This window comes from Homarus americanus, unplaced genomic scaffold (genome assembly GCF_018991925.1).
Source record: "Homarus americanus isolate GMGI-L3 unplaced genomic scaffold, GMGI_Hamer_2.0 scaffold2937, whole genome shotgun sequence".
Lineage (NCBI taxonomy): Eukaryota > Metazoa > Arthropoda > Malacostraca > Decapoda > Nephropidae > Homarus > Homarus americanus.
Window position 1 is genome coordinate 427,501 of NW_024727857.1, and position 26,873 is coordinate 454,373.

General features: G+C 39.7%; 1 protein-coding gene across 3 annotated transcripts in view; it reads right to left on the minus strand.

Annotated features, from left to right (window-relative positions):
* LOC121865942 (zwei Ig domain protein zig-8-like) overlaps positions 1-26,846 on the minus strand; it is a 92,995-nt gene extending 66,149 nt beyond the window's left edge. For 2 of the 3 annotated variants that reach the window (XM_042365510.1, XM_042365508.1), the window contains exon 1: positions 26,450-26,846. In XM_042365510.1, coding sequence (XP_042221444.1) covers positions 26,450-26,513 — 64 coding nt within the window. In that variant the 5' untranslated portion in view covers positions 26,514-26,846. The remainder of the gene's footprint in view (positions 1-26,449) is intronic. The other variant, XM_042365509.1, reaches the window with a different exon arrangement.
* Between the last annotated feature and the right edge of the window lie 27 nt (positions 26,847-26,873).

Genomic DNA, 26,873 nt, shown 5'->3' on the forward strand with positions numbered 1-26,873 from the left:
CCAAATAAGAACAGCGTTAGATAAATCATGTATAAGGATCAGTCAGATTAAAAAAAATAAAAATCTGAGTTTTCTTGTCATGTCAGATTTGGAACGATTAATCCGGCGTGTTGCTGTATCGTAAAGATCTTAATCCCTTGAATACGATGTTAATCCTGTGAGTACAATGAATTAGCTCCGCGAGTAAGACACTTTAACAAGTTGAGTAGCATTGACAATTACCCTGAGTACGATAAGCAATTCTCCTGAGAGCGATGACACTGTACTCAGAAAAGTTTGAAAGGGTCGTGTCTAAGGAGTGAAACATAATGAATGGAAAAGTCGGTGTGTGTGGGAGTGCGTGTGTGTTCTTCAATACACCAGCAGAGAGAGGAAGTGTAAAAGAGTGTATCCTCTGTTAGAATAAAAAAACACAAGGAAGACTAAACCTCACAGAAAATGGTGAATAAGATGACTATTTGACTTGATAAAACTGAAGGAAGAAGTCTAAGAGGTGTATTCAGTTTATGCGACCAAGAGGAGGAGGAGAGGATGTAAGAGTGTAATTCCACAAGGTTACTGACACCCTTGTATAAACAGGTGGAAGAATGAGGGGAGGAAAGTGAGGACCTTGTATACACAGGTGGGAGTGAGAGAGAGTCACCGTGAGAGCCTTTGGGTATACAGAATATGGTTGAAGCGAGAGAAGTGAGAAGCTTGGGTACACAGAAGATGGTAAAGGAGAATGAGAGCCTTGGATACACAGGTAGATTTAGTCCGGAATATATATACAAGGTCATTAACATTTTCGGATACACAGAAGGAGTGAGAGTGTTGGATCAAATCGAGGAGGAATCCCTGTTTGCAGAGGTCATATATTTTCAGCGGTTCCATAGTTCGCATCAGTGCTCTCTCTCTCATGTTGATTGTGAATTTGGGGAGATCAACACGTGGGCGAGGCAATGTAAAATGTGAAGAAATAAAGCTGAAGCACATAAAGATATTGAAGTGTTCATGGCCGGAGCAGGTCCAGCCCACCCGCCTGCCATGGTTTGCTTGTTTATATCCAGTTAACAACGCTTCAACCATCTACCATCAACTTGCCACTCCAGACCCCGCTAAGAAGAGACCTTTTTCACACCTATCCTCGCAGGCTGAGTCACACACATTCCTAAAGAAAAAAATATCTATATGACTTGGTACTTCTCACCTATACTGTAGTTCTATTCCATATTTCCAATCACCGGAGGAACTGCTGGGACAACTTCACCAAGGGTATAAAATAGTACCAACAATCCTTCCTGTGTGTAACTTTTTGTCTTCCTTCCTCGTGTGTGACTCCCGAGTGTCGTGACAGAAAACATCTTCACACAACTCTTGTTCAAGAAAGCCTGACTCCCAGGGTTACCGTAATAATTCCCCAAATCGTGTACTGTGTATCTGGGCACTACGCACACAGGAGGCCTCTGCTTGCTCCTGGCAGAAAGGTTGACTGCCCTAATGTTCGCACCTGTGATTGCGCCTTTCCGGATCAGAACTCATATTAATAGCTGGTCAGCGACGGGTAATTCTCTCCAGGTGACGCTACTGCACAGACGCGACGTGTGGGCACTAGAGTTAGACCAGACTACGGAAGTGGACCTGATACATCTGTCTCCACTTAGAGGACAGCTGAATTTGAAAGCCCACTACACAGGACCACAGAACCCAACAGCTGGTATCTGGTCAGAATATCCCTCTACCAGCGCTCCCTCCTTTTCAGCACGACCAGGACCTGGGACGGATTTTCTCAGGAATTCTAAATAAACAAAATGAACACCGCCGAACACACAAAGCACTTGGCCAACTGCTGACTCAAAACGAACCCTGAAATGACTGTTATATTAATAAACATATTATCCTTATGATGTAGTAGCTAAATACATAGTTGAACTTTAAACTGAGTTTATCAAGCTTAACTCTCAGCTGATAAACGCTAGCGCCAGTTCACAACCAATGTAGAGCTAAGTACTGTAAGAAAGCGAGAATTAAATACACAGCCTACAGGTTAGAAGAGAGAGCCAGAAGGGCCCTGAATACACAGAAGGTGAAAGTGAAGGAGGGTATCAGCGGGTGTAGTGAAGGGTGTACCAGCTGCATCCACCAATTACACGGGGACTCATCCCAGCGTCCGGGAAATTGGCTATTAGAGAGACGCTTACGGAGGCGCTCCACGACCCCCCCTGCTAGGCTGATAGTGCTCTCTCTCTCTCTCTCGTACACACATTCAAATACTGTCCCAGGAATCTCTCTCTCTCTCTCTCTCTCTCTCTCTCTCTCTCTCTCTCTTTCTCTTTTCACACCTCTTCCTTCTCCTCCCACCTCCTCCTCTTCTCTTCCCACCTCCTCCTCCCACCTCCCCCTCTTCCTCCTCCCCCTCTTCCTCCTCCCACCATCACCCTGTTCAGCTCTTCACACGTCTATCGATTTTTGTTTCACCCCGTCAATGTTACGGTGTCAGCGGGGAAGAATACATATATCTTTTTTTTTTTGTAGGAACACGAATTTTTGTAACACGTATTAGTCTCTCGTTGGAGCGGATCCCCCTCTTTCGATTTCCACCCAAATATTGCGTTGTAGCCAATCACACAATAGGTTGGAGTTTGTTGTTTTTGTGGGTTATGGCTTTTTTGTTGTTATAAAGATGGTAGGAGAATTATGTCTTTTAAAGTTGTATTGAGTTATAAAATGGATAAAATAATTTGTTATCCGTTGTTGTTTTAGTTACTTGGTTTATAGAGGAGAAGTAATGTTGTGTCTTGGTGGTACTGTTTGATCATAGCTTTTCGTGTTACAGAATTGAGATAAATTTAATTATTTATTCATAGTTCTGTTAGGTTTTTATTTGACGTGTTTCAGTAGTTGTGAATATATCTTATCTTCTTACCACTAATAATACAACAGATTACAACTCAATATAACCTGGAATTCTAAATATTTCAGTGTTGTAGAAACGAGAAAAAATACCCATTATATTCGTGTTTATTTTCATCACTTTGTTTACAGATATTGAATAAAATATATAATAAACTCATTACTGTGTTATAGCCTTCGACCACATGTTTGTTAAGTTTCTGTCAACGTTAGATTTAAGTCGGTGTAAGTCATAGTTACGAGGGCATGTTGCTTGTTGAGTGTGCGTGTTGACTTTGTATCTGAACTGCTGTATGCCATAAGTGAGAGGAGATTACTTGTCACAACGTCTGTTTACACAAGTTTGGGCTGTTGTAAGTTATAGTAAGGAGGGTGTGTGTGTGTGTGTGTGTGTGTGTGCGCGTTGACAATAGTTATCCCGATGAAAGTCATATTTGGGAAGGCATATTTTTGTAAGGTAAATGATGACAATAGTTAAGTGACCTCATAACTCGTATTAAGGAAGGACAATATTTGTTATGTGTTGAGAACAATTATGCGTTGTTGTATATCATAGTTAGGAAGGGATATATTTACCAGGTATTTGTTGATAATGAGTTTAAACACCTGGAACCATAAAAACACAGAACATGTATTTGCTGAGAGTCATCTGAAACTGACCTTTGATATACGTCATAGGTGAGAGGCAGTACTGAGCCAGGCACTCACACACCACACCTACACAAAGCCCGGAGCTATATCACCAATTTCTGGCACCTGACTCACGGGTAGGATTAATTAACTCGGGACGTCCAACCTTCCCTCGCAGGCCACCACCTCCATCACACACTTCCCATTCTCAGAGGTGCGTTCAGTAATCATTTTTGGCTGTTTATTCGTCCCGGTGCTCAGCTGGTGGGGTATTTTCAGCAGTAAAGATTCTGTTTTTTTCATCTACGTCTTAACACACTCATTAACAAGCTCTTGCTCATGTTTGTTGTCCCTCTCTGCCGGGGATACAAGATCTTATTACTGTTTATTCTTAGGGTAATTTTGATGATACTTTAGCATAAGTTATATTTGTATTGTAGCTTATATTATCCTGTTAGATAACGGTTTCACAGCTCCAGGGGATGAGGGGGGGTGGGGTGTAATATATGAAGCCCTGACAATCTAAATTCTTCTTGGGTTTTTCATAGGTTTGTAAATAAAATTAATTCACCTTTATGTAGTACAGTCTTCATGCAACTTTGACCCCATCGCTGGTCGCCATCTTTATATCACAGTCAAAATGAAGCAGTTATTTTTTCTTTACAATCCTCTCACATCTGCAGTTAGAAAAAAAAAGACTTAACATACAAATCCTTGAAAATCCAGATCGTGAACAGAAGTTATTACTCTCAGGCGTCGTGTGAGGCACCACCCGGCCACTCTCAGATGGTGATTGTGTGTGTGTAATGAGGTGTAGCGGGGACGGACCTCCCCCTGGCGTCCTGTAAAGCTGAGTAGCTCTCACAGGAAAGAATGAAAATCGTCTCTTTCCTCCTCTTAGTGAGCGAACATAACTGCTGCTGATCTTGCTGTTATTCCCCGTCGCCCCCTACGTGGGATATGTAAATAGTGTATGATTGTCTGTATGCCTTTGTCTGTCCAAGCTTATCGTGGCCGCAGTAGCTCAGGCAGTGATGGATAACGATGAATCTTGGTTGGTGGCTGTGGACACGACCCCTAACCATTATCTTAAGGGGGTTTACATTGCTTCTATTTCATGCAAGACTTCTATATAGTAACTATAATGATGATACTACTATTACTACTACTACTACGACTACTACTAGAACAATGAGTAAACGTAACTGGTAATGATTTAAAACTTAGGCTGAGAAAGACAACAGACACGGGAGAATGACGAGAGTTATTGTGTTAAAGCTGCCTAGCCTAGTCACACTTGGCAGATTATCCGTCCTGAAGATAAAAGTCGGAGTTAAGCCAAGTGTCCGAGAGTAGTGTGAGTGACGGCCAGAAATACCTGATGTCTTTAACAGATATACACATATTCAGAACGTGATGTAAATTTACGTAATAATCCATCTTCATTAACACGTTACGTCCTCCAACATAGTAATTATAACTTTAATTTATCGGCATTATAAGCGGAATAAAGTTTCTAATACACACAACGTTATTTTTTATTACAAACACATCATACTAGTTACGTCTTCGGAAACCATATCGTAATTATCCATCGATAGATATTATACATTAGGGGATACGTCCCTTGAATAAAAACTTCCGCAATACGTATATGTATAAAAGCTGAAAAAATATCTATTCAACATTACCATTACAAATTGGTCACAGGTACAGTCTCGTTTAAGATTCTTCAAACACTGCTCGAGACAGCTGGCAACTCAAGGCCGTTTGTTTACTATAGTACGTAGTAAAAATTATGAATGACTGTAAAAGGTTATCGGTGATTGGTTACTTCGAAGAATCTTCAACGAGACTGTACATGGGACAGTAATTCCCACATAGTGACAGTATCAAAAAGTTCGATATGAAGTTGGAAGTTATTAAAAACATCTTAACAAACTACGATAGAATCCTGGGTCGTCTGTCTCTTGAGCATTTAACTAAAAAGAAAAAAAAAACATTCCCCCAAGCCCATAACTACACACATATAACCATAAGGGGTAACTTATCAAAATGAGAGACTCGTTCCCAAAAGCTGTTTTCGATGGGGAACTCTAATAACTTATCGGAAAATCCACGCAACAAAATTACCTTAAAAAGGTTTTTTTTCTTTAACCAATCTGGAAAATTTACCTCAGGTTTGGGCAGACCTTAAACCAAAAGCTAAATTATAATAATATGTTATAGTTTATTTATTTAAGAAAATTTAATAATGAAAATTTAACACATACACATATATACTGTATATACACACACGTATACAGTAACCCTTGGCGATACATAAATTAAAGACGTCATAGGACTTCAAATTAATTGGCGACTAATTGGCGATATTTTTTAGCGATGTAGACCCTTCATAGCATTTTGCACTAGATGGCGACACTTGCTGACTTACACTGGAGAGAGAGAGAGAGAGAGAGAGAGAGAGAGAGAGAGTATTTTTATCTCTCTTCTTTCAAGATAATGACACTTTCTATTCAAGTGTGTGCGCTTGAGGAGATTCTTCTTAGCGTCGTCGTTAGCTCTAAAGATGCCGAGGCTGATGCACTGACTTACTGACACTAACCGGCTGACTGAGTAGGTGCATGATTATCTGACTGACTGGTTGCATGGCTAACTGATTGACTGGCTAAGAAACTAACTGACTGTATGGATGACGGACTAACTACTCCGCTGAAATTGACTGACTTGACTGACTGATTCATCTCTAAATAAACTGTTTCATTATCAGTGTTAGTCTCCAAACCCTAACATGCACCAAGCGGGATTTAACCTCTGACACCCTGAAAGAAGGACAACATTATCCTCAATAGCCTTATATAAGACTTAGAGAAAGCCATGAATTAACCACTATGACCTGCGACGATAACACAAGGTAGACTCTTGACCTGGTTAAATTAAGGGCGTGTCAAGATAATGGGACGCCATTGTGGGTGGTGACTGACAGCAGGTGTTTAATATAGTCGGTAATGACGTCCAGGTAAAGTGGCGTCGTGATTAATGGCCTTCACCTGGCAGATGATCATTATTGGTCTGACAACAGTGTGTTCCTCACCGGGGGTTCCTCATCATCAGGTGCTCCATTAATATCTTATGGTGTGACTGGGCAGGTGTAGAGGGTGGAGGTACAGGTGTGTTATATTTAGTATCCAGAGATTAAATATTTATTTATGTACTAAGGAGAGAGAGAGAGAGTGTGTGTGTGTGGGGGGAGGTGTAAGTATAATTCTGAGATTAAATAACAAAGAAGAAACTGTATGTATGTATGTATGTATGTATGGGTTGTGTATATGTGGATATTTTAGCTATCCTATTTTCCTCTGTATAAGTTAAAACCAAACAGTCGAGGATTTTTTTTTTTTGTCATCCCGAGTCCCTCCGCGTTTCTCAACTGTCCATCGAATTTCCATCTAAAGATACACAAGTCTACCTGCTTTATCCCGTAGGACAACTTGTATCAACAAATATTCAATCCTATAGTAAGTATCTATTATCCTGAAAATCTCTCACACTTTCCATTTCCATCACAAATTTCCCTCAATTCCTGCGCTTAGGTTCAAACAAATCCCCACCATTTCCGCGCCCGCCACCGTCAACTCAATCACATCACCATTCATGGAAGCTGTCGTAAATAAACAAGATCACCGTCACAGTGAATCACGCGATTTTCGTCTGAGACACGAGGCGTCATCTCTGGTATATCCCACGGCAGAACTCCCATCCTTGCTGATAGCGTTATTTCCTTCACCTCGGCTTCACCAACTTCCCTATATCGTATTTCCTTTAGGTATCTAGGCAAGACGAACTCATCAACAGGTTTGGTAGAGACTCAGTGCACTTTCGCTCACATTTGTTTGAGGTTTGTGTTGTTTTGTGTCGTTAGTGGGTGTTAAATATATCACGTTCGTTCTTACCTCTAGAAATAATAGCGTCATTTTGTTTACTAATTGATGTCAAGAGAGCTCATCTAGGTAAATTTGTGTCTCTGCTTAATTTTGATATTATTTTGTACTTCAGCAACAAATTAGCCGGTTTAATACTTTCTTACGTCACCATATACAAGGAAAACTTTCACCTACGAACCTTTACGAATCTATAACCTTATAACTTTGGAGAATTTCTTTATGTTTGGGTTAAGGGCTCGTAGAATCCTGGTAGAAGGTCAAGTAAGGTCATCTCATACCCTCAGCATCACCGTTTACATTCCACCAACAAAAGTTTCCCCATCCTCATCCTGCTGACGTAACCACTTTCTCTCAAGATAACTTCGGCATTTTTTTTTTCATGGGTGAATGGTTAAAAAGAATCCTATTGGGGCATAATTTCATTGGATTCCAGTTCTAACAGACCCCGATTATAATGGTTAGGTTAGTCTGGGTTTTCTTTAGTACTGGGAGACGTATCTATGTTGTCGATCAGGGGAACTCTCTGTAGACCTTGGGAGTTACATATTCTAAAATCCATCAATATAGTTAGACCATCTTGTTGTTCTCGGTTAGATAGTGCTCTCTCTACCTCACACACACACACACACACACACACACACACACAGACACACACACACACACACACACACTCACACACACACGGATTACCCCCCAGCCCTCTTCCCCGTTAAAAATATTAGAACGACCCAGAGGTATAATACTGCCTCTGAACTTTCTTTACGGCGTGTACAACTTGAGAATATGACCAAATGTGTACGATTATGTAAATGTATGTGGTTGTCCTAGTTCATTCCGTTTTGTATTTCCACACTTGTGTTAAATCGTCACCCTCTTCCATGATTTGCTCCCTTCCATTGAGGTTTCTCTCCCCTTTATGCCATCCCACACAAAAGTAGAAGGGGAGTAAAGCTAATACATAGATATTTTCATCTCTTCCCTGCCTCTTGCACCTCTCTAGCACGAGTCATTTTGTGTCATCTTCTTACGTTCTACAATGCTCTCTCTCTCTCTCTCTCTCTCTCTTACTTACTTAGAGGTCTCTGAGCCCCTTGATCCACTCCACATAAGAGGTAGAGACGATTAAAAACATTGTAGGGAGATAAGATACCATACAGTCACCCTGTTTCCTCTATGCAAATTAGGGTATAGGGACAAATAGGTAAGGGTGTTTAGGCTTATTATTCTGACCTAACCTAACCTAACCTAACCCCCTCCTCGCCTTTCTTTCTGTTCCATGTACCCTCCACCACACCCACCACACCCTCCACACACTCACCACACCCTCCACCACATCCCTTACTCCCTCCGGCATCTTAGCCAATCAAGAAACGAAGAAATACCATAAAATATAGAAGTTAAATTGGCAATTACTTCGTGTTTCCGTGTTATTTATTTTTATTTATTCTTTTATCTCTTATGTCTATGTCTGTCTGTCTGTTTTCTGTCTGTCTGTTTTGTCTGTGTCTGGTCTGTCTTTCTGTTTGTCTGTCTGTCTCTGTCTGTCTCTGTCTCTCTGTCTGTTTGTCTTTATCTTCTTTCACTTTGTACACTCTTATCCATATAACATGTGACCTTTTAGTGAAGAACAGATGGAGGTCACTGTAGGTCATGGATAATGGGTAAACAGGTCATAGTGTCACCTGTTGTATGTATGTATGTATGTATGTATGTATGTATGTATGTATGTATGTGTCAGAAAGAGTGTGAGTGTACGTCATTGCCACCTCTAGTACTCGACAGTATCTCCCCTCACATCTTGTCCAGTAACGAACGCTACTGATAAAATACACGGACGGACAGTAATGGATAACGTAGATCAAAGTCCCTGCTGGTGAGCTCTGGTAAAGTTTTGCTACAACAGTGAGAAGCAGAGGGAGGGACGTGAGTGGGATGGGGTAGGGGTGGAGGGGGTGGGGGTGGGTCGAGGAGGGTGAGGTGGGGGTGGGGTGGGTCGGGGTGGATTGATTGTGTGAGTTGGGGTGAGAGGGTGGATGGTGTGGGGTGAGAGGGGTGGATGGTAGGTGTGTTAGATGTGGATGGTGTGTGGATAGGGGTGGGAGGGGTGGATGGTGTGGAATGGTTGACGGTGTTGGGAGTGTTGTTATCCTGTCAGCTGTTCCCATTGTCTGCATATCAAAGACCAATCTTCAACCGACACACCTGAATTTGGAAATAAAAGTCATATTAGCGAGAACAAAAAAAAACCTGCAGGTGAATTTACGTATATAAAACTACAGCCATAAATTGTATGAAATATGTAATCACAGAGACTGAGAGCCACAAGGAGTAATTCACAGCTAGTAAAATTATTCCCTAATTTGCATATCACTAAGGTATATATTTTGGGGCTTCAACGTACATAAAGACACGACTACCAGCAGTAAAAATGATGTTATATAGAACTTGAAAAATATAAAGAATAATTCGTAGATGATAAGAATATAATTTGATGTTCTATAATATGAGGCCAGAATTAATTGAATGAAAATATCAATTAAAAGTGACTCTTACAAAGGATATTTTACATGGCAACTTGATGAAATAAATAACGAGTAAAATAATAATATTTTAATATATGGAAATTCACTGTCAAACTTAGTCCCATCAGAGTATCAATTTATATGTAATAATTTTAAAATCCAAAAATATAAGAACTTCATAATAAAATTTGACAGATGACAAAATTATCAAGTGAAAAAAAAAATTGAAAGATCGAATAAAACTTGAAACCAACATAAAGTGATTGATACCTCGTGATGTTTAGACCTGGGTTTTTACAATAACTACCGAGAATTTTTACCTTCCAAGTATTTATCATCATTACATAACACTTACACAAATAATACCAAGAAACACTACCGAGAGATACAATTTGACACACGTTATACACCCTTGCTACAGTTTATTTGACCACAGTATTAAAAAAAATATATTCTTGAGTGTCGTTGTGCTACACTGACACAAAGTTCGTGAAATATTACCTTGAACTTTGTGATGAAAATTTTTAGTTTTGCCGCGGTGGTGAGAGGGTGAAAAGTTAATTCGAGTGTATTATCAATGTGTACCAATTTCATGTGGTCGAAATATAGAAAATCAATTCATGTCCCTATTCATGTATTTGCCTTTGAATAGTAGTTGTTGTTTTTTTTGTGACTATTTATATTCTAGTTTGATTTGTTGAACATATCGTGTGATTTAGTTGGAAAAAATCCATATTACATGAAGATTAGGCACCCCAGTCACTTTCACCTGATTAAATACCCTAACCTAACCTAACTTAATCTAACATAACTTAACCTAACCTAAATTAGTCAAACCTCACCTAATCCCACCTCAGGTTAGGTATTTAATAGGGATGAAGAATGGGTAAATGGGACACATCCACCCTTGTCTCTCTTATTCTCCCCGTCTCCTACTCTCCCCGTCTCCTACTCTCCCCGTCTCCTTCTCTCCCCAATTCGCCTCTTAATCTCCCCTGCACTTCCCCCTTTTCCCCGGTAAGATGTTTTTAGCTTCGATTAATGACACAGCGTTTAGTACATAAGTGCAGAGAGAGAGAGAGAGAGAGAGAGAGAGAGAGTATGACAGATAAAGACATTGGAGGAGATTGAAAGAAAATAGTATAAAAGGGAAAAGAAAATGAGAGAGAGAGAGAGAGAGAGAGAGAGAGAGAGAGAGAGAGAGAGAGAGAGAGAGAGAGAGAGTGTGTGTTTACGTAGGCGATATCGATAAATTACACCTTTCATGCAGTATTTTTCAACTGTTGATGACATTTGCTCCTACGGTATTTCCAAACTTTATTGACATTTTGTTGGAAAGTTCATCTTGTTTTTTAGTTATGATGTTCCAGTTTTTTTGTGTGTTTTTACGAAAAGTATGGAAAGTAATTTTTTTTTTTGGGGGGGGGTATTTTATTTTTGCTTTCTTATAACCTATCACTAGTTAATGATATTTTGTTGAGAGTTTATAGAGTTTTATTTAGGTTATTGTTCATGTTTTTTTATCAATTATATTAACTTTATTTGTTTGGTTGTATTTATGGACTGAAGTGTGTGTGTGTGTTTGTGTGTTTATTTTTTACATCAATTTTCTTTTAAATTTATCTCTAATCAGAATTATATTGTTGAAATTCTATCTTATTTCCCCAAGACTTTTTTTCGTATAATTTTAAGAATGTTTTTCATACACAACTTTTTTTTCTTATTGTTGTTGTGGTTGTTTTATTGTTGTTGTTGTTGTGGTTGTTTTATTGTTGTTGTTGTTGTGAGTAAAGACAATTCCTGAAAGTTCTTTTTTTATGATATTTATTCAACAGTTTGCTTTACTCTTACGACAAACTGTAAAACGTTATTATAAAATGTACAAGAGGAATTTCTGTAACCATCTTTACGAGGTATATATTGTGTCTCCTTCATGTGAGAAATAGATGAAGTATGCAGTGCCTAGTTCATGTGAGAAATATTATTGTTTTTTTTTTTCAGTTCTGTCTGGCCCAAAAAAAAATGGTCGCTCGGTCATGAAAGTAACAATTTAACGCCAGGAACTGTACATTTTCTAAAAGATATTACCACCTAAATATAGAGATTACCGGCTATATTACTACATGCTATATATCATGAAGTATATAGCAGTTCATCAACCCAGCTGGGGACAAGGTCACTACTAAAATTTCATAATACCGTAATTTTTATTCTTATGTGCAAATCATAATTAGTAATATTTTAATTTAATATGCGAGGTTTTTCTTCCTAGAGTGAATTACGGCAAAGAATTTTAAGTGAAGATAAATTACTAGTTCACACGCTTTCATCTATTTTTCCTCTGACTGTTGTTGACATTGCTATTTCTCATACGCCGCCATGCAATCCACTCATTCACGCACACTGCTGCTTCCTGGAGTTGTTTCCTTCTCACCTCTAGCACACCTCTCTTTCTCCTCCCTCCTTCCCGGTATTCCCTTGATCCTCCAACCATCCAAGCCTTCATTATTTTTATCAATTAATTAATCCATTTCTCTCATTATATCCAAACCACCAGAGAGAAATTTTATCAAACTTAATTATTTCTTATATACAACCCAACCTATCCCAACTCTAATTACTTGCCTAGTTTATTATTACACATGTACTAAGATTACCTGTGTTATTTACAGAGGTAGCAATATGTAATACCTTTAAGATATATAACGACTGTTAATTACATGACAATAGTGTTTTTTTGGCGGGAGATTTAAACATTCTGTACGTCATTGCAATCACCATTTGCTCTTCTATGTTTATGTTTTAGTTAATCAATGTGCGTGTGTAAGTATGTGTGTGTGTGTGTGTGTGTGTGTGTGTGTGTGTGTGTGTGTGTGTGTGTAAGTATGTGTGTGTGTGTGTGTGTGTGTTTTATATTTAGATTCCTTGAGCGTGCGTATATGTACGTATGTTTGCGTGCGTATATGAGTAACTGTGTTGATATGTGTGGTTGTATTGATTATGTATACGCCGGTGTGCGTGAGCAGAAGCATGTAGCCTGTTATACGTGTGTGTGTGTGTGTGTGTGTGTGTGTGTGTGTGTGTGTGTGTGTGTGTGTGTATAAATTTACCCACATTAATTTTCAAGAGACACCATCACCCAACTCATTTACAATATAGCCTTAAGTCTCAAAGGTTTTACGTGGTAAGACTTAAGACTAATTAATTTTTGGCTGCTCCCACCTGCATATTAATTAGGTAATTAACTTAATTAAACACGCAACTTTAGGACCCGCAGTGCACACACCTTGATCCCTCATTAGGAATCTATAATGATCCCTTACTAATGGTCCTCCACCTACGTGTTCCCCGCCTTCTTTAATACAATAGTGCACCTCATTTTCTCTCTCTCTCTCTCTCTCTCTCTCTCTCTCTCTCTCTCTCTCTCTCTCTCTGCTTTTTTCTTTAATTCTTTCATTCTCTTTTTTGGTCTCACAAAATTTCGTGAAGAAAATATTGCAAGAGAGAGAAAGCGCTTTACTTTCTATGGACACTTTCGAACGTTCTTTTTTTTTCACGTGGATATTGATGGACTCTAAATAAAGACCACTTCATCTGTTGCCGTTCCTCTTCCCTCTGCTGTTGTATGGGCTAGAACAAGGAACAAGGGAACTACAAAGAAAAGGAACGGGATAAGAGGGGGAGAGTAAGAGAAAGATGTACAAGAGAAGTGTGAACAGTGAGAGGCAAGTGACAACAAGCAACTAATATCACATTTGTATTTCTCGTAATATGTCTCCTTTTTATTATTATTTACATTTTCTTCTCTCCTCCTTTTGTTTTGTGATGAATGATGGAGATAAAGGAATCATAGGAACGGTTTGTAGTGTAAGGGTAAACAGAGAGAGGAGAGTGATAAGATAAGAGGAAAGGAAATATCCACATGTACTTAGCCATATTTTTAGCTTACATACTCGGTAAAGAACGAGACTGTTTTACCGCCATATAGGACAGGTTAGGTTAGGTTAGGTGTGTGTCTGTGTGTGTGTGTGTGTCGGTCTGGTTATGTCTGTATGTGGGGAGGTGCGTGTATGGGTATGTGAATGTGTTTATGTACTGTATGTGTTGATGTGTGTGTGTGTGTGTGTATAAGTATATAAGTATGTGTACCTGTGTGTGTGTGTGCGTGCGTTTAAATGTGAGTGATACACATAACTATGCAGTAAACCTTGGTCCGCGTGGCACCTTACCCAGACAAAGGCTCTCATCCCCCCCGAAATGATTTATTCCTTAAATGCTTTTAACTGTCTGATAACAACAGGAGACCAGTAACCTATCATTACCGTATTGTGTGTGTCATTGAGGCGAAAAACCCAACACGATTAACCTTTACACACACACACACACACACACACACATACACACACACACACACACACACACACACACACACACACACACACACACACACACACACACACACACATACACACACACACACACACACACACACACACACACACACACACACACACACACACACACACACACACACATACATATCTCGTATACCTGTGTAAGTAGAGTAAAAACATTGGTCAGTTTTTTGGTTATTTAGTATGATTATTTTCAGGTCAACAGGGTGATTAAAGTTCCTTAGCTTTTTAACCTTTTAATCTCGTTAATGTGTTTTTTTTTTCTTGTAATACCTGTTGAAATGGTGTCAGAACTACCTTAAATAATTGGCTGTAGTTAATGGCTTTTTTTTTGGTAGCTATTTATTTCGGGTCAACGCTGGTAAAAATTCCTTGGGCTTTTATCTCTCAAATGAGCTTCTTATCTGTAAAAAAAATGAACAAATAGCAATGTTAAAAACCTTATTTTCCATGTGATAATTTTCTATTCAACATTTTTAGCTCTGATTATAGTATATTCTAGGTGTTGATATACTGGCTATAATATACTCGGTCAATAGAATGTAATATACTCATTCAATAGACTCTGGATATAGCAAGTCATTCCCGAGGTATATTTTTACCATGTGGTTTCGTGATTATAGAAGAATATAATCATGTCACATATCCTGTATAAGCCGAGTCTTTAATATATCAGCTCTACTTCTCGTAAATATAACAAAATATAGTATAGTAAATTCATATATGTATTCTACTTAAGCCAATTTAGCTATATATATATTTCACCCCCAAACCTCATATAAGTTACAGAATATAGTATATATTTTTTTTATTCTACGAACACCAATATAATAATGCGTTCGTTATACGTTACATAAATATAATAAATAAATAAATAAATATAAAAATATATCAGTATTATATATATCACCGTATACCTCCATTTGTGTTTACCATATTTATGAGTATTTTTTAGTCCTTGTCAGCTGAAAAACCCATTCTCACTGATCTAACATATGTATATTTCCGCAGGTGAGGGATGATTGCCGTTTCTTTCTTTTTTTTATTTTTTTTTATCAAGGTATAACAGTCGTTCTTTATATTAACTCTGGTCCTGGTTCTGCTTCAGGGTGTAAACATTCCAGACTTTGTGGTACGGTAGTATTTGGTGCAGTAAATCCTAGTGAAAATAGTGGAGTTTAATGGGTGGTGTGTCGCTCTTGTTTGGCTGAGCTCTCTCTCTCTCTCTCTTCTTATTCTTCTCATCCTTTCCATTCCACCTTTCACCTCCATTCTTCCCTCTTCTTTTTTCTCTAAAGCTCAACCTCTTCTTCTTCTTCCTCCCCACTTTCATTCCTCCCATTAGCCATTCCTCTCCCAATCCCCTCTTTTCCCACCCCTCACTTCCTCCTTTCCCTTTTCCTTAGCCTTCCATAGTTTCCTCCTCCTCCTTCCCCTCCCTACCGCCTCCCTCCTCCCTCCCTCTCCCTCCCTAACCGCCCTACCTGACTCCCTATTACCAGCCACTACGAGCGAGGCGGAGACGTGAGCCAAACACAGACACATAGTGGAGACGGAGACACATGGGGGACACAGACACATGGGGAGACAGACACATGGGGGGGACACAGACACATGGGGGGACACAAACACATGGGGAGAGACACATGGGGAGACACAGACACATGAGGCCTTAATGTTCTTGACTTGTAAATTGAGATGAACAAGAGCTGTGTTGTGTGTATGGAGAGAGAGAGAGAGAGAGAGAGAGAGAGAGAGAGAGAGAGAGAGAGAGAGAGAGAAAAGACGAGAGACTAAAAATAATAGACACACAGACAGACAAAAGAAAGAATAAAGACAAAAAGAAAGACAAACAGATTAAAGAGAGAGATAGGAATAAAAAAATGCCACAAAACAATAGAAAAAAATTAAATACCGAGGAAGACTTAAGATAAAACACAATAATTAAAGACCATGTGATACCTTACTAATGAGATAATGAAAGGTGGGGAATGAAGGAAGGGCAAATAATTAATATTCGCCCGTCAGGTTTTTTTTTTTGAGAGTCGTCGAGGGAAAAATTCACCTAATAGAAGCAAGTGGCTGTCTCAATGAAGGGCTGGATACTGTGGACATGGGTGGTGTGGAGAGAGAGAGAGAGAGAGAGAGAGAGAGAGAGAGAGAGAGAGAGAGAGAGAGAATTTAGTTAAGATACTTATATATAAGGAAATCGATAAACAGACAAAACAGAGAGAAAGGAGAGAGAGAGAGAGAGAGAGAGAGAGAGAGAGAGAGAGAGAGAGAGATGCAAACAATTAATATTCACTAGACATTTCTCAGTTTTACCTACACTAAAATTCTCCTCTCCACCCCTGTGAGTCATATTGATCCTGGGGAGGTTTTCTGGTACCCGGGGTGAGAGAGAGAGAGAGAGAGAGAGAGAGAGAGAGAGAGAGAGAGAGAGAGAGAGAGAGAGAGTAAGAGGGAGGGAGAAGGAGGGTGAGAAAGGGGAGGGAGAGGAAGGAGGACAAAGAGAGAGGGGGTGGAGGGGAGGAGTAAGGATGAAAAAGAGAGGAGGGGGAGATAAAGGAGGAGAAAGAGAGAGGCGGAGGAAGAGAGAAGGAGGAGAAGAGAGCAGGGGAGGGGTGGAGGGAGAGACGAAGGGAAGAAAGCGACAGCCAAATAGGAGAGGCAAAGAGGCGTACAAGAAGAGAGAAATGGAGAAAGAGAGACGAAGGAGGAGAGAGATTGAGAGGTAAATAGGGGAGAGAAAGAGATATACAAGACGAGAGAGAGAGAGAAATTGATTTAGACAAGAGAAAATAGAAAGGAGAGATAAAGAGAGATAAGTAAAAGAAAGAAAGAGAATGAAATATAGAAAAAAATAGAGAGAAAAAAATGAGAGAGAGAGAGAGAGAGAGAGAGAGAGAGAGAGAGAGATAAATAGTTGCTCATAAGACGCCATTTACTGCTGAAAGTAAGAGAGAGACAGAGATAGAGAAAGACAGACAGGCAGACGGAAAGAGACAGAGACACCCCAAAAAGGCACTTAAGAGCAACTGTTCAGATGTTATTTGTCACCGTAATGGCACCTTTAAGTAGCTTGGGGCAGGTCCACACCAACCCCCTGGAGTGGTATCGAATTTCCGAGTCTTGAACCCCGAATCCCGAACCACAAAACTAATTTCCCAAGTCCTGAATCCCGAACCTCATTTCCCGAGTCCCGAATCCGGAACCCCGAACCCAATTTCTTGAACCCCGAACCCAAGATCATGAACCCCGAACCCCATATCTCGAATTCCGAATCCTAAAATATGTGAAACGATTCCCCAAGCCGACAGGAAAATCGGCTCAAGGATGACAAAATTGGTTTCGAAATGGATACGGAAATCGGTTCCTGAAGAGACGAGGAAATTATATCCTGGAAATCGATACCAAAAAGACGAGGAAATCTATCGTAAATAAGGTAAAATCTGTCTTTGATAGGAAAAAAAATCGGTATCTCGGTGATAATACAACAATGACAAAGCAATAAAATCGGTCGATAAAAATAACCCTAATTATAAAAAATATATAAAAAATCGGCCTGAAGAGGATGAAAAAAATCAGTTACAAAATAACAAATAAATCGGTTCGAAAGATAGAAAAAAAAATCGGTACCACCAAGAACAAATAAATCGGCTGTATTTAACCAGGCAGATAATAGCTATGGTAGTGATGATGATTCAATAGAAGTTATAAAATTATACAAATTAAATTATAGAGGAATATAGTACTCAAGTATTCAGGTCCCGATAGGTCGTGAAGGCTGAGGAATTATAGAATGGCGATAATTATTGATGTCAAACGATCATTATACAGTTATAGATGAAACAATGATAATTATCGTCTTTACTTATCGGAATGTACCAGTCGAGGGTAATATTGGCTTTAGAGGCATTGATTCTGTATATTTAAAGGAGTAAACGCTACTTTAAAGGAGTAATTGTGGTGTTTGGGTAGTAGAAGGTGGTTGGTTGGTTGGTTGGTTGGTTTGGTTGGTTGGTGAGGGTTGTGACACGAGCGAGAGAGAAAGGTAAAAAGTGTTAACATAGGAAACGGTAAATTATGTTACGTTTTCGATGTTTTTGTAAAGGGAGTGAGGCAGAGGTTTAATGTTATGGAAGGAGGGGAGTGAGAGAGGGAGTGAGAGACAGACAGACAGACAGAGGAATAAAGAAAAGAGGAAGAGAGAAAGAAATAGATAAAGAGAGGGTGGAAAAGAAAAGAAGGTAGGGAGAAGAAAGAATGAAAGAAAGAAAGAAAGAAAGAAAGAAAGAAAGAAAGAAAGAGAGAGAAGAAAGGGTGAGAAATAAAAGAAGGAAAAGAAAGGTGAAAAGGGAGAAACAAAGGGAAGAGGAAAAATAAAGAGGACGGGTGAAAGAATGAGACATGGGGTAAAAATGAGAAAGAGGGGGCCTACCTCTCTATAGCTCCCTTACAGCTGTCAACTCACTGCCATTAGCCACACTAACTCCACAGCTCCTCTGCCTCCACAAGTGACAGCACCCCCACCCCCTCCTCCCTTATGGTGCTCTCTCTCTCTCTCTCGCACACACACACACACACAAGACTTTGATTCCCATAAGATACATGATAAATAAACCCGCATACTATTCCAATCACTGTCTACTAATCCGATGTGTCCTGGCTTAATATCCTAATCACTGCCCAGTCATATAAATTGCCTTGTCTGGTTCGTCGTGTCGGTTCCTGCTCAATTAGATAATTGATACGTCTTGATTGGACGTTTTAATCAGAGCCCAATAGGTTGAGTTACATTACCTGGTTTAATATCCTAATCACCTTTCATTATGATTTGTTGAAGTTAATGATTTAATATCCCAATCAGTTAGTAATACAGTCATTTGTTTCATACATTCCAATCAGTGTCCAATCCGGGGAGATGAAGTTACTGGCGTTAATTTCCCAATCAAGTAATTATGATGCAAGATAAAAGAAAAAAAGAGATTCGGGTAATATCCAATCACTGGTTTCACAGCCTAAATCGTTATCATCGACTCGAATCATCTACAAGCAGTGGTTTATCCCATTTTCCAATCATCTCATCACCTGGGCGTTATTCTTCCCGCTAACACGCTCCCATTTGGTAATTTCCTCAATCACCCAATCACTGTCAAGTCAATTTCACTCCCACCAATTACTGTCACATCAGTCTTCAGGTTTACAATCAGTGTCATGTCACCCTCCAGTCTCCCTTAACCCATGGGATTCGAAACAACTAGTGGAGCAGGATTCGGTACCGGACCCGAAGTTTCCTATTGAGATCCATAGGTGATGTGGTTTGTTAGGGAGTGAATTAGGTTAGGTTAGGTTAGGTTAGGTTAGGTTAGGTTAAATGTATAATATAATATATCAACCGGTAAATACAAGTCGTAGATAAATACGCTCGTATGATTTCGTGATTTACAAAGCTGACTATACACAACTGACTATACTCAACTGACTATACTCAACTGACTATACTCAACTGACTATACTCAACTGACTATACTCAACTGACTATACTCATCTAACTATGCACAACTCCATCCCAGACTATTTTTTTTTTCACACACCGACACTACAAAATTACCTGGGCATTTTATGTTAATTATCATATGTTTATGATATTTGCATAAAATTTGGTCACATCTGCAACCAACACAATTAATTATTCAAAGCAGAGTTTCAGCGCCTAATGTGCAAATCACGACACGACCTCATCGGGGGAGCAAAACTTGACGCTTCTCTACCTTGGTGAATAGAGTAGAAAATTGCTTCCACGGTTCACGACACCAATACGAATTTTTCCTCTTATTTCTTTTTTTTTTGTCTATCCTCACATCCTTTGTGAGCCATTTCAAGCGCACGTTTGCCGTCCAAAAACAGTTGGTGCGGATAATTGTGAGCGTGTGTCCTTCCTCTTGCCTATTACACGCACGTAATTCTCTTAACCTAAGGAGTGGTCAAGGTAGTTCTATATTTCACTGTCGGGGAACCTGCAAGAATCTGATTTTCTTTCGCACTTTCACCCTGACGATCTCGACACGTCTTAAAATACATCGTGTGTTTATTTCACTCGACGATAGATCTTCGTTTGACTCGTGTAGTGTGATGTTTGTATACCAGTAAGGTGGCGTAAATCCTGTGTGAGTTACATAAGAGAAAACAGACGTTGTGTTGTCCATCACACTTTGTCTTATCCTTTCGCTTTTCTCTCTCTCATTCTTTCTTTCGATTGATGTTATTTTTTCCCTTGAAGTTTAATGGAAAGGAAGAATTCCCCGAAATTCCGCCCAATTAACGAATACCGTTCCATTATCAGGAATGGGCGCGATCACTCAGCCGAGAATCATTCCGGTGCCACTCCTGTTGTCGTTACTGTTGTTATTACTAAACTGAATTGATGAAACTAACAAGATGACAACAGCAACAATGACTCGGAAGGTCAAGTACAGTAAGTCTGATAAATAACGTTCGCAGATTCACGCCCCAGCCACCCAGAACCATGGCTGTGATGGTCCTGGGGCTGAATCCTCCTCCGGTTTTCCCCTTCTGGTGGCAAAAATAGTAAATAAAACCCAAGTTACACTAGTTAATTCATAAATGGTCCGGAGCTAATGATCACAAGACTGGTTAGAGCTGCACGCGATATGTCTGACCAACGGAGGGAGGGGGGGTTAACACAACTACCACCACTACCACACCGAGGCGTCACACCAACCAACAAGCAAGCCAGACAGGGAGGAAGGTAGGGAGGGTGCCACGGAGGGAGGAAGGAAGCAAGTTAGGGAGGGTGGGAGGAAGCCAGAGGGGGGAGAAGGAAGCCAGGGAGAGAAGGAACCAGGAAGGGAGGAAGCAGGGGAAAAGAGGAAGGAAAATAGGGAGGGAGGGTAACTAGGGAGCCAGGGGAAGCGGTAAAGGTGTTGTAAGTCGGTAGGTAGTTTGGTCGGTAGGTAGGTAGGGGAAGGAAGGAGGGAGGGAGGGAGGGCTGGATCAATCACTGGGTGGCGACGGTGGGTCCTGAGTCGGCACTACCACCAGCAGACAGTTACTACTGCTACTCCTACCACCACCACCACCACCACCACCACCACCAGCACCACCACTACTCCTACCACCACCACCACCACTACTACTACTACTACTACTACTACTACTACCACAACCACCACCACCACTACCATATGTTATACCACCGTACCACCATTTCCACCTGGTATTATTAATGCTATGTATATACTACCACTACCTCAGGCATGTTCACTACGCACCTATCACTTCTTATCCATCGCGATTAATGGAACCACTTTCACACCTCTACCACAATATGGCTATTACCACATGCAACCACCACCATCACACACGTATATCACCACACACTAAAACTACCACCAACACCACAACTACTGTACTACTACGACAACACCACCCTAACTACCACCATCAAATGCCACTAAAATTAGACTAATTACAAGGACAGTACCTGGTAAAATCCACAAGTACCACTAACCACGACAACAGTTTCTTCACTACTAAATTGAAGTACTTGTGTGGCGACAGTGATAAGCTCTACCACTTATAGCTGTCGACATAACACGTGTGTAGTTTCGGGAGAGATTGTAGATAATATGGCAACTTCTACAGGTATGGCAGAAAAGAGACAGACAGGTTAATAATATAATCACTATTGCCATGTCTGGGAGTAAAATCAACAAGATGGCAACTTATGACAATGACATATGGCAATTAGAATAAATATCTTGTTGTTACGTTTAGGAATAATATTAGTCAGTTGACACCATATGGCAATGAATGTAATCCGTCGGTGCCATGTCCGGAAATAGGAAAAATTATGTCACTTTTATGACTATGGCAACTGGCAGAAAAATACTTATTGTAATTACGTTTACCTTATTGTTAAACGTCATTAAAGAAATGGCAAATAGACAACTGTGGCAACTGGTGATATGTGGAATCGTTTTTGCCATTTTAAACGATATGGCAAATGTTATAACCATGGCAACTAAAACATAACAGAATGGGAAAACATCAATTAAAAATATAAACCAGTAGTGAGAATCACAGCTAAACCAGACTTAAAACCACAGCTAAACCAGACTTAAAACCACAGCTAAAACCAAAACACCTAGAACATACCAACACAAAAACATAAACAAACACCAAGACAGCTATAACATAAACAGCTACAAAATACCAAAGCTAAAACATGAACTAACAAAAATACCTCAGCTAGAAAATCGACAGAATACTGCAGCTAGTCATGAACAGTTAATACTTCCGGTAAGCTAACACGCGATATTGGAGACGCAAGAACTGGAGAAGCTTAAAATCAGTGGAGTCAGGTCAGTTTAGGTCAGGTCAGGAGACAGGTAAGGTCACGTGTTTTTTGGCAGTTCTCAGAGTAGTGATTGACTGTACTGGCTCGAGGCTTTATTGGGCCCTACTCCGGATGGGTAACAGATCTAATAGGCCCCAATCTTAATAGGTTCCAATTCTGTTGACTTCGAGTTCAATTAGGCCCTAAGGCTTATAAGCTGGAGGTCCAATAAGCCCTATGGCTAAAAAAAAAGACTAACTCACACTCTCTCTCTCTCTCTTTAAAAATTACCTAAAGTTGTGTTTCAATCTTAAAAAAACATAAGAGTTTTTCATCAACAAAATACAATATACAGAATAACTCAAGTTGTCTGTATGGTGAACGAAAACTCTTCACCGATATAATATTTTATCTCTTTTAGCTAAATTCAGAGATTATACCACGTGTCTACAGCATCCCTCAATTACCCCCCCCCCCCAAAAAAAAAAAATCCCATCAGTCAAATCAGTAACGACGGACTAAATACAGACGTAAATCACGAAATCACCAAAAATTAAGATGTGATTGGCAATAACTTCGGTATAAAGATAACAAGGTGTTTATCGAATCGGAAATCGTTTTAGTCTCATGAAATCAGTGTACAGTATCGTGACTCGTTACCTCATCACCGTGGAACTAAAAGCTACAAGTGAGCTAAATATCTATAATTGTTATTTAGCGTTGAGTATCACATTAACATTCATGAATAAATAACTCAAAGCTAAAATCACTGACTAATAGATGGCAATGAATCTTTTTATTTTATCTTTTCACTGCCTCCCCTTTACCCCTTCCTCCTTCCCTTACCCCTTCCTCCTTCCCTTACCCCTTCCTCCTCCCCTTACCCCTCCTCCTCCTCCTCCCTCTCCTCTCTTACCCCTTCTCTTCTCTCTCTCCCTTTCCTCTTATCCTTTCCTCCTCTTCTGAATTCCCTTCCTCACTTCACGTCCAAATTTAATACAAACATTTACCATAATATTTTACTATTTCTAAAAAAAATCCCACTATTATTTATTCCATTTAAATACAATAAAAATACAATACATATGTTTGGTTTTTTTTTGTAGCTTCTGTCATCAAATTTACCTCCAAGAGTGAGTTGAGCAGGAGGACACACACACACACACCCACACACACACACACACACACACACACACTCACTTTATAATCACTACTTAAGGGTCTCCCATGTTCAAAGACTTGACTACCTGGTGGGAACTAATCCACCTGTAATAAAGGATTCTGTATATATGTGTGACATTTGAATGGTATTAAAAAATTAGGGAGGAACATAAGAATAGGTTTAAAATATTCGTATTAAAATAAATGAGATTAACTGTTGCCATGACATTTGATTTGGTTAGTCGGCGTCGATGGTCGGTGATGAGAATAGCCAATTGATGATGAGAATAGCCAATTGATGATGAGAATAGCCAATTGATGATGAGAATAGCCAATTGATGATGAGAATAGCCAATTAATGATGAGAATAGCCAATTAATGATGAGAATAGCCAATTGATGATGGAAATAGCCAGTAGATGATGAGAATAGCTAATCGATGATAAGAGACTAGCCAATCGATACCCAAAGAATACCCAATCGGTTCCGAGAGAATAAACAATTACCAAAAGATTAGCCAATCGACGTCAATAGAATAACCAATAGATACCCAAAGAATAGCCAATCGATGCTGGAAAAATAGCCGATCAGTATAAAAAATAGCCGATCGACATCAGAAAACTAGCCGTCAGTATATACAAAAATAGCCAATCAGTTCTAAAAGGAATAGCAATGTGTTTTCATCTCTATATACAAATAGGGCATCAAAGTCGTAAGTAGATTTAAAATTATACCAACCAAATTTATCATCAATCATTAATATACACACATAATCTCAGGTCCCAGGGAAGTGAGTCTCAAAGGTTCTTACAATATTAAAGAAAATACCTCGTTAAAGATACCAGAATTATCTTGAGTATTTGACTTCAGCTAAAACACAAAAGATGAAAATAACTACAAAAAAATCTCAAGAGTACTTTGTATTTTTTTTTTAGCTTAACTAGATAAACGTTCATTCAACACCAGTTAAGATGCAAAGTTCAAAGAGGTATGCAAGAACTTTTCCCTTCTATATGGATTCTGTAGGTTCGTTTTGTCTCTTAATTAGCGCTGAAGGAACGTATTTCGTTAAGGTAGAATCTTGGTAACATTCTGGGATCATTTTTTTTTTATTTTAGAGGGTGTAATTTTTCGTAGTTTAGGTTAGGTTAGGCCAGGTCAAACAGTCATACGCATCTTGACATGTTCAGTAGGAGAAATATTAATCAAGCGAATTTTAGTGACTCCAAAAGCAGACCTGTTTACCTCTGAGATGAACGTTGGCGCCTCGTTAGAGCTGACCACTTTAATATCGAAACAATCAGTGCCTGGTCACGACCAAGCTGCATTGCAGTGTCTGAAGATTAACACAGCTAATGAAGATTTGATTATACCTAATGTGGGCGTGGCTAATTATATCAGGCATCAATTAGCTGTTGTTACGTGTGTGTAGTCTCTTGTAATATTGGGCCAATCAGCGAACAGATATCAATACACAATGATTCAATATATTTATTTTTCCAGTTGATGGATTATTGTGATATGCTTTTTCATATAAGTTGTCTTAGAAAATTAAGAATGGTTACTGGCTCCGTTAACCCGCACCTGCGAGAAGTATCCCTCACAAACGATAAATATCCAGCAGTCAGGTTCAGAGAAGCGGATACACGGCTAACTACACGTAGATAAAAACTTATATGGAACTCGATATTACGACAATAATAGACAATTAAGTCGTAGCTACGCTGAGTCGTTCCTCGTTCACAACCATCCAGACATTGAGAAGAAAAACAGAGAGAATGAATCCTGGGTCGTTATTCAATTAAGTCTTGATGAATAATAGCGGCTTGGTCTCGGTGGGTCTTATTCACGTCGCACTGAACCATCACCATGACGCCCTTCTGAACTCAACTACAAATCGTCTCGTATCATAAGTATGTTTAATATGAACCTTTTATCCTAATATCTTATGAGTCTAAAACTGAGTGAAGCACCTGTGAACGATCGACAACGTTAGACACATAAAAATTTAAGCTTTTTCTCGCGGTGGTCACGAGGCTAGGATCATCTATACCTGGTGACATGAGTGAGTTCAAGTCTCCTCCAGTTATAAATGATTAAAGTAAAACACTAAATTTCACTTGGTTATCGTCCTAATATCCATAATAAGTATGAGTTTGGTGGAGTACACTCACTGGGGTCACGGGTTAATGGTGCCCCGAGTTGTAACTGGTGAACCATTTGGCGTGGATCACGACAGTTCACCAGGCCGTAAAAAAAAAGACATTGATCGATGACCAGTGAAATATTACCTTCTCGTCTCTCTTGTTATGGTAATTACGTGACCCAGGTGGTACAATTAGTAGTCATCAGTGTGCAATTGTCCTCATTTAACCGAACCATTCCCATAAATCACCATATACGGACTTGATTGTCTCGTAAAGTAAAAAAATGATCCATCACCGCTACAACACTCCCTACCCTCACCCCCGCTATAGTCATTACTCGGAGTCCCAAGTGAAGGACACCCGGTGACACTTACCTGAATCCTCGACGAAGGAAGCCAGAAGGATGGCGTCAAGGAGAATGACAGTGAAGGATCTCATCTTTGGTATTGGCTAGGTCGAGTAAGCACAGATCTCGTGCGTGTTACGGTCACTCACCACACTACTACTTTACTTCAGTCCAGCGTGACCTACATGAATTATTATCAACTCCAGCTCATTGCATGTGTAAACGTACAAATCCATTTTTCACATGGTTTATATATTTTGCTGGTATATGCACAGACTGGTGATGTATTATTTTCTGGCAGTAATTAATGAATTTGGAGACAGAGAGAGGGAGATTTAGAAATGATACGCACTCGTTATCGCACTGTGTGTTGGTGACGCGGTTGGTGAGGAGCGAGTGGCGGCAACATCCTACCTCGACCGTGTGTGAGGGAACACTGGTGGTGAGGCGCC